Genomic DNA, 9,561 nt, shown 5'->3' on the forward strand with positions numbered 1-9,561 from the left:
CTCCATAACAATGGGCCTTTGTGACCTGGCATTCTCTGTGGGGGGCGGGGGCCGGGGTACCCTGTCCATGGTGACTGACCACCTGCCCGTTTCACTGACAAAAGTAATCAAGCAAGATAAAGGGAACGTCAGTAAAATCCAACAAAATAATAGGTCCTTTCCAATCACCTCCTCTGTGATATTTTTTAAAATATGCAACGACAAGAACAAAATCCACCATCTAGGCCTTGTATCAGAAACAGCTGCCATTTTCTAAAGGCATAAAACACTAATATCCTAATAAATGGCCATAAAAATCAAGAAATATGAATATAAACTGGGTCATTTTCAACAACCCCAAATCTGAAACCATTCTCATATTGTGACATACAAGTATCACACGTATTGTTCTGTGGGACAAAAAGGTTTGTTTTTTATTTGGAATTTACAGATTAATTTCATGAAAGTTTCTTTCCCTAATCTATTTACATTTACTTCAGTTTTTACATCGGGGCGTGTTATTCTACGTAGTTACACCTTCAAATTAAATCTAATTCCTACCAGTCCACTTGACGTCACAAAGGAACACAGAACGGAAGAAGAAAAAAAAAAACAAATGAAATGGTGTGATTTTTCACGACGTACGACGCAGTGCAAATTGGTCAATGCGAAAATACAGTTCTGTTTTCAAACCACGCAGGTGCAGTACTGCTACATCCCCAGGAACATGGAAAACATCGGGAAAAATTTTGCAGTGTTTGACTGGACTGTCTTGACATGGGGTCCCTCTGCGAGTTACACTAACAGGACTCCTGCCACAGCCAGGTCTCAGAAAGCAGAAGGCTCTCATATTTATAAAATACCCCCTGAACCCTACACATAGTGCAAACTGCCACGTGAGGAAATAAGACATTCCAAATATCGCGTCGTACAGTAGATTCCAGTTGCCGACAGAAGCCGCAAAACATCCGATACAAAAGTAGAGGTTCCCCAACAGCCAAAAAAATACAAATGTTTTAATGCCATTTCGGACACTGGCCATCAGTATTTTACAGCGGTTTGAAATACTTTAGGTTAAAAGAGCAGTTTTTGACGTGTGTAAATAAATAGGATCCCCGCGCCCAGTGTGCAGAGCAAGCAGAGAGGGACTGTTGGGGGGGGGGGGGGGCGGCTTCAGACTTCGCTCCTCTTCAGGCGTATGTGCTGCCGCTCACCAGCAGCTCGTAGGCAGGATCACGGCCCCTCCGGCACAGAACCACGCAGGCACACAGCATGCCCAGCATCTAGAAGCAAGACAGGCAGGCAGAACTGTCAGCTTAGGATGGAGACATGCTCACATGGATTGGTTCAGGTGGGGGGTGCGGTTAAAAAAATCGCGGTCAGAAAAGGGGCAGGGCTGGAATTCTGGCCTTGAATGGGAAATGGGATACATGAACCCTGGAACCACCAAGCTGTGTAAGACAAAATAGGGACAGGCCCAGCCTGAGGGCAAACACAAAGAGAACCCCTAGCAATGAAAGGCACGCCCCGTAGCCCAGGCCATGTACATGGGCTCCTACATGCAACAGGCCAGCAAGCAGCATGAAAAGATTCCTCAATTCACATGTGATCTCCTGCACTGTGAAATAACTAGCAGTGTAACACGAGCTCTGAGCCTCAGCCTCAATTATCGCTGTGGGTCTGTCCGGGACAGACAGACCTCTGGGGAATTGGTCTGGCAGTAAAAAATCCCCTCAGACAGAAGGCCAGACGAACAGCAGTTACTTTTCTTACTGCTGACTGCATTTCCCAGCATCCCCCAGCACACAAACCATACCAGCCCGCAGAGGTGATTCCGCAGATAAAACTCTATACATACATACATATAGAAAAATCTATACATACAAATTTTGTCCACACTGAACAGAGTGAAATTCATGTGGAAATTCTGCCTGCTTAGTCACCCACCCCCCACCCAGATCATGCAAGGGGGTGGTAGGAACAGCACCGCCAGATAGAATTTCACTTGGAAGACGGATAATGTGACCATGTGTTAATCATCCACTGCTCTGCCTACCATCTCCTTAATTTGCCTCTCAGCTAGTTTAGCTCAGGTTATAATGAAGATTTAATGAACAAAAAAAAAACACATAAAGCAAAACTGACCAAAACAAAAGGTTTGGAAAGGAGAAAAAGCAGAAATGCCTGACAACAGGACTGTCAGCAGACTTGTTAACAGGAAATAACAGATGGGTAGCCTGCTTCTGCTGTATAAATAAAATATGTGGTGGGAAATTTACTGCACATTTAGCAGTCTGCATTATACAAAACGGCTCACTCAGACACAGGGAGACACACTGCGTCCTTTCTAGGTTACTTTGTTTCTAGGTTTCGCAGTTGCTTGTTCTGAGTCATCATGAGGGGAGTCTGAGTCGGAATGTTCTTCTGGTCCTGGGTGCACCTTCTGCTAGGCCCCTTTAGGGTTTATGCTGCTCATTAAGCCCTTACACAACCAAGCCAGTGGGGGAGTAGGCAAGCTATATACCCTGCCTTATTGGAACAGTACTCCTACTCAGTACTGCATTACTGCAGCTCTACCCCTGCTCTAAACCCCACCTTACTGGACCAGTACTCATAGTCAGTAATTTATTACTGCAGCTCTTCTCTTCTTGTATACCCCACCTTACTCCCACAGTACTCCCACTCAGTACTGCAGCTCTTCTCCTCCTGTATATCCTGCCTTACTGCAACATTACTCTTACTCAGTACTGCATTACTGCAGCTCTTGTCCCCCTGTATACCCGAGTCTTACACTAGTCTACAATACTGTAGTTTTAATAGTGTTAATTAATCCACAATTCTTGATAGTTCACCAGTGTGGAAACTTAGGCCCAAATCAATGTATTTTTGATCAAATATTACCAAAACTGATACCAATAATTGGCTAACCTATGAGATCTACAAATATGTAATGAAACTGATGTTTGTAACATGCCTTCTTAACATATTGAGAATGTGTGGAGCATCTGTCACGATCGTGATCGTAACAGCAACCACATCATGTAATACAAGCAATCAGACATCAATTTGGGAGACGGTAGCGAGGTTATAAGTGCTAAATGAACCAACAAAATCCTTCGTCCTCCATAACAAAAAGTGGTTAATTGTCCAATGCAATCATCACCATTATTTTAGTAGGTATTTCTGTCGCTGCCAAGTTTGAATATTGACTAAAGTCTAAATATTGGGTGGCAACATCACCAAGACACATCTGACCGATGTTGATGTCCGAACGTTTAAGTAACATTGGCAAATGCCGGTGGATCACTAATTACTCTCATGGACGGCTCTCTAGGGACATATGTCCATATGTGGTTGTTCTCTCTCATTTCATACCAATACATACTCCAGTCAAGCATCACATGATGATATCCAACAAGAACAATTCCTTTGCAATAAAAACTCATTAAGTCACCACCAACAGATTGAGATTAAGCTAACACAAATAACCAAACGTATTAATACTGACTGTCATCCCAATTAAGTTATACAAATGAAACAATACAGGTTTGTCTGCATGTGTATCTTACCCAAAAGCGACAGCTTGTCCTTATTCCTATTTCAAGTTCTTGTATGTTATTTCATGGGTCAACTACTATGTCTGATGTTCATTGTTCTGAGCTTATGTACGTTGCATGGTATTGTAGTTGTTGGCTATTGAACCGAAAAGATTAGTAGATCCCCGCAGATTATTGATGTGGAATTTGTTGAAAATCACTTTTATTATTTACCTGTATTGACGCAAATGTCAGTGCCGCCCAGATGACGTACATCATGATCTCCTTCAATTTCTTCACGACAAGAGCTTCACAGCCCTGGCGAAACACAACGAATGCATTGCAAGAAACAACAAGTGTCACGCGATGCCACTAAAAACCATTACAAAGAGCTTACTGGCATCTTTACAATACAGCCCTAAAGGAGCGATCCACCAGTGCGCCCATTACAAATGCGTAATTTAAGAATGCTTTGTGGTGTAAAGGTTAAAGACTGGGAGGCATTCTGTGAGAAGGTAGGTCCTAAACCTAAATGACTGAACAGTGATTATAACGGGAATAAATGGAGTTAAGAAGAAAAACGCAGTGGAAGGTGAGACAGACACTTAAATCCCCATTCCCACATGAGTCATTCCAATCGCTTTGACCATAACATTTGTGAACCATCATGGCTCTCGTACGCAGGATCAATAGCAAAATTGCTGCCGAGCTGTCAGAGAACAAGGAACGCCAGGGAACTTCACATTTTAATTCCCATGACGGCCCTCTGCCTCCATTACAGTGGGAAGATCAGCCCCCCCTCTATCATCCTGTCACAATGGGATACAAACAAGTGAAAGTTCATTATTAATGTGTCGCCCTCAGTCACTGCCGTTAACACAAAATCAATGTGCTATGTGACCAATTTATTCACAGACAGTTTGTAGCCTCTGCTGGGGTATGGACGGCTTTCGCTGATACCGCAGCCTGTCTGTGATCAAACCGAAATATAGTGGGTCACTTATCCTCCTGCATCAATCCTCCAGTTTATTCCCACTGCTATCGCTGCCAACCGCCCAGCGTCCCCCTTCTGCCCACAAACGTCGCTGTGCCAGGCCGCCTCAGCTGGGACTGATCTCCATCACGCCTCACCTCTGGGTAGAGGTCTCCCGGGCGGGTGAGGGATCCGGTGCAGTTTACAACGCCAGGCCTGCAGCAGCTGATGGGGACGCTGTTGTTCCTGACCTCCTTGAACCAGCGCGTGTTCCTCCAGTCTGAGTAGTTGTGAATGCCGCAGCAGTGAAGCTGAGCGTGAGAGAGACAAAAACATGGAGCTGAAGATGGTGACCATCACAAGGTGTAGCATCAAACCTTACTTAGCCTACCCGATATACATTCAACGGACATAAATTATGTCATTAATTAGTTAGCTTACTCTCTCCATAAGAAAACAGAACCTCAGGCATTACGCTAGATCATGCTTCTACAACATTTAAGGTTTTTTTCCCATCAAAATCAGCTTCAAATGTTTGATAAACCTTTATTACCTGTCTCTGCACATAGTCGATGGCACGGCTGGGGGCATCCGAGTTTGTCCCATTGTACTCCTCGTACACCTTCTGGATGGAAGAATCGACCTCGTCTTCAACCTGAATAAAACAGCTTGTTTAATGAGATGCCATTAATATGACTCACACGATGCTCTCAGTATTCAGCAGATGGGTAACTGAGACAGTGACTAAGCAAGAATGTGGGTCAATGCTGAACTGGTGCGACTTGACTTGGGTCTTTAGAAAGCTGTTAAGTTACATTTCAAATTCCAAACATTTCATCAGATGCAGAGTAACATGGATTACATGTAAAGCCAAAATATGTTCTTAATCTTTAAGCCTACCAAGCTATAATTTTAGGAAATGAAGGCTTGTGGGAAAAGACTACGCACTATAATGTAATGTGAAAATAGTTTGGAGCCTCACAGATTGAGGCGTGACTGTAAACCTGGACCCAGGTACACCATGGAGTACCATCACCTTGGATATGAGACACACAGGAGCTACAATAACATAGTAGTCAATGCTTGAAATTTTTACAATGTCTTCTGGAATAACATTAAATTCTATAAATGGCCCACTGTAAATGCCCAGAGAGGTGTGTGAACAGGATGTTTGAGACAGTGCCAACGCATACACAGGTGTGGCACAGAGGGCAGGCTGCAAGCACTTAATTACCAGGATCCAACGTTACACTTAACGTTTACTTCCTTCTAAATCAACTACGATGAGCTAAACCAATCTCCTAAGAATTTTTCAATTTGTCTTCATAGAAACCCAGCCAACTTCAATATTTGCCAGACAAAGTAGGACTCACCTTTGCTCTGTACACGTAACCCAGAACCACCACCACAACTTCGGTAGCAAACACCAGCAACAGGATTATCACAAACTGTTAGGGTAAAAAGAGATTAATAAATTCATTGACTGTTACAAAGAATCCTGCAAATGACATTTGTGAAAACTAAGTGCACAAGGTGTGTTTATTTATGATTAATGCCTTGACTAGACCCTCAAACTTTGACCCAAAGTTCTGTCTGTTTTTGTCTACGGGAGTTGAAGACTAATAAGTTGTTCCCTGAGTGGCCAGCAGGGGTCCCGGCCATAAGACTGGGCATGAGCGGAAACAGGCCCACATTCCCAGGCTTCCCCTTACTGTTGCCAGGCCACAGCGGCTCTCTCGTATCGTGGCGCAGCAGCCGATCAGCCCAATGATGAACAGGAGGGTCCCAACGGCGATGATGATGACGGCGGGGATGAGTGTGTACACGTCCTCGAAGAAATGCTCGTAGTCATCGTATGTGATGAACACGTAGGCTCCGACGTAGCACAGAATGCCAGCTGCCGCCTGTAAAAACACAGGGAGGAGAAAGATAATGAGAAGCTGGGTCCACCTGTTTAGTGCTGCTGAAGTTGGAGAGTCAAAGGTCATGGAGTCTTCAAGTCTTAGTGTGAACTAACATTGTCTAGCAGACAACTGGAATGAACACAACAGCCAACTTAACATGTTTTTGGACTCTTCAGGACAGAGGCCATTGTCTGTAGAAGACGTCATGGTCACAGATGGCTTCCTATCCTTAGTGATGTGTTGATGTCTGTCAGTTAATGCCCTTAGTACAGTATTGACAGTGCTGTAAATAAAAAATAATGGGTGTGGCAATTCCGAGGCAGTGGGAAATGTGATGTATATCACAAGGAAGGAGAAGAAGGGTAAATCCGTAGATAGCGGTAGATAGAGAATAATCAGAGACACAAAGTGAATACCGTGTGTGAAAAAGAAGCCATCAGCTTGGCAGGAAGTGATTCAGAGAGGTACACACCTTTCCTACAAGGAGTCTGTCACCATGAAATGAAAACTGCAAAGAAAAGTACAAGATCTCCTGTTGTCACCCGGTGAAGGGTTGTGAGTGGTTAGCGATACCTTGTGTGGTGGTTCGAGTGATGACCTGCCCAGTCTGGCAAGAACACAAAATGCTTCCCCGACATAGAGGTCAAACCTAATCTACTCAAGCAGAAGAATACAGACATAGAAATCGCTGACGTTTTCTCAATTAAATGAAGAGGCCTTATAAGTAAGTTCTACATCGTATTGATGTCTTATAGTCATCCAGATGTTACCAAATACAAAAAAAAAATGATAAAATCAAGCAGAAATTAACTTTAACCACAAGATGAATTCACTGGGGAGAATCTGTCACCTAGCTATTTTTAGATTCACTTTTGAAATAAGTGTTGAAAGCGACGTTTTTATTTATATATTTAACTTTTACATCAACTTCCGTCACAGAGGCTGTGTGTCTAAAGAATACAGGCGTTTTCTCACTGTCGCTCCCGGCGACAGACAGATTTGACAATGCGCACAGTTACAAACGGACGCTCAGCACTGCGGAGATGTGCGTCTTGATCTCTGCCACTGCAAGATAATCCCGGCTCATAAATAATCATCTGGGACAGCTGCTGTCCCGTCTGAAACCTGCCGATGATGAAGTGTCGATGGGTCAGCAAGCCCTGGATCTAGCTCACTGCTTACAGTAATACCAAAACTGGGAGAAAAATGCAAAAATTATTTCTGAATAAACAAGCAATATATACTCTCCTAAAATTATACTCGTTCTGTATTTGATCATGGCAGATATTTCTAATATCAGCTGAACTCTGCAGCTCAGATCCTGGCATGACTAAACTGTGTTATATGCCCATTTTCACTGGAAACTGCCTAGTGACAGGGTATTACTGCCATCATGCCAATGGTTGGGGTGAGTGGGTGGAGGGGGGTAGATCAGGTGTTTTAATGTTACCCCTAAGCTGTAGGTACTGTGCACAGCGAGACCAGGACAACCACCCCTTCCAGTATCCAGCCTGGATCCAGCAGGCTAACAAGGGGTGCATTAAAGCACGTGCCACGCCTGCCTGGGTTTCTCTGTCGTCCCCCCCAGCCAGGACCAAAAGAGGCTACATCAGGTCTTCAGGCCAAAATCCAATTCATCATGCAATGTTTGCAAAACCTACTTATCTCCTTTCTCCGTGAAATAATACCTTGTAATTACTGGTGCCCTGCCAATCCACTGTTCAGTCATATTTCTCCAGATCAAATTATAATCTATTTTTGACTAAATGAATATGTTACGCTCGGCATTTTAGGCGTCTCTGGTGAACTCGGGAATGCACCGTAAACGCGTCTGGCACACAGTACATGGCTAAAATTATGCATTGTATGCACATACCTCTGGGCACATCTGAAAGAAAAGCATACCAAGGAAAACCATCATCATCACACAGAGACATAGCAATAATCTGAGCTATTTTATATCTGAAAATAGGTGGCACAGACAGACCCACCGGCATATTTTCTTGCTTTTATTATTGCTGTACCTGTGTGCGATATAGATAATAATGCACCACACGCACAGTAAAGACGCTTCACCAGGTAACACAAAACCTCAGAAAACGATTTGCGAATAAGGGAACGATTTAAAGAAAAGAACGATCGCGGTTCTTATATTAATGACCATGGCCGAGACGCCACAGTTTCATTCCTGCGCAGACAGCTGAAGCTGTAACCTTCCATAGAAACAGCCGCATCTCCACTTTACCGCTGGCAACCAAGAGGAGCACAACTTCGTCACAATATATAATATTACATAATATAGCATTATATAATATTGCATTGTGTCTTGTGTTATTATATAGAATGTAATTTTCTGCACTGGATTCCACATCCCTCCGCCCCCCTCATTTTATGGCACCACATTTAGGGAGAATTATGTACTATTAAGTAAGCACAATGCACAATAGAGACAGCTTCCTCTCCGGAGCCGACTGTCCCAGCGCTGCGATCACCCCCCGTCTAATCCAAGCTGGATCGCAGTCTGGCGACGCATATTGCTTCTCCCTGTGTAGTCGCAAAATCTGCTGCGCATATCTCAGCCTTCCTGACCATTTTGCACACAGGAATAATAGCAAAAGGTTTGCTTACCCAGAATATTAGGTTAAGGAAAACCAGAACTGTCTTCGAAGACGTAATACCGCACTGGCCCATATTTCCTTTTAAATAATTTCGTATTCGTGTAGTGAATGCTCCTCGCCGGTTATAATGTTAAAATGGCTGTCGGGCTGCCTCGCTGTACTGCCCCGCGCCTCTCCCAGTGTCTCATGAAATCGCCACCAGCGCACAAGTCAGTCGGACACGGTCACGTGACTCGATGAGCTCATCGCTTCTGCAGCGCAGCGGACATGTGCTTTATTAAAACGTGCGGCTTATTAAAAGAACTCTCACGATGCAATGAACTGCATTCTTGCATTTCTATTCATCTTACAGCATATGCGTTTCAGAGTGTGCTTAATACTGTGGAATATAACTGTGGGTAACACATAGAAATTTAGCATCTATTATATTCATTTCTGCTCATGTTTGTGTTACGAAAACATGGAAGACCTATTGACCTTTTCTCAGAACGCCAAGTTTAACAATGAATTATAAATAGGAGTAAGATGCGTAGTGACACCATGATGTCCTG

General features: G+C 43.7%; 1 protein-coding gene across 1 annotated transcript; it reads right to left on the reverse strand.

The window, feature by feature from the left end:
* Nucleotides 1–975: 975 nt before the first annotated feature.
* Nucleotides 976–9,221, reverse strand: LOC125706053 (tetraspanin-3-like). Its single transcript, XM_048972512.1, has 7 exons — nt 9,021–9,221; nt 6,201–6,392; nt 5,862–5,936; nt 5,042–5,143; nt 4,647–4,799; nt 3,750–3,833; nt 976–1,262 (listed from the first exon to the last, which is right to left on the reverse strand). The coding sequence occupies exons 1-7, from the start codon at nt 9,081–9,083 to the stop codon at nt 1,170–1,172; spliced, it is 762 nt and encodes a 253-aa protein (XP_048828469.1). The 5' UTR covers nt 9,084–9,221; the 3' UTR covers nt 976–1,169.
* Between the last annotated feature and the right edge of the window lie 340 nt (nt 9,222–9,561).

Source organism: Brienomyrus brachyistius, chromosome 13, assembly GCF_023856365.1.
Source record: "Brienomyrus brachyistius isolate T26 chromosome 13, BBRACH_0.4, whole genome shotgun sequence".
Lineage (NCBI taxonomy): Eukaryota > Metazoa > Chordata > Actinopteri > Osteoglossiformes > Mormyridae > Brienomyrus > Brienomyrus brachyistius.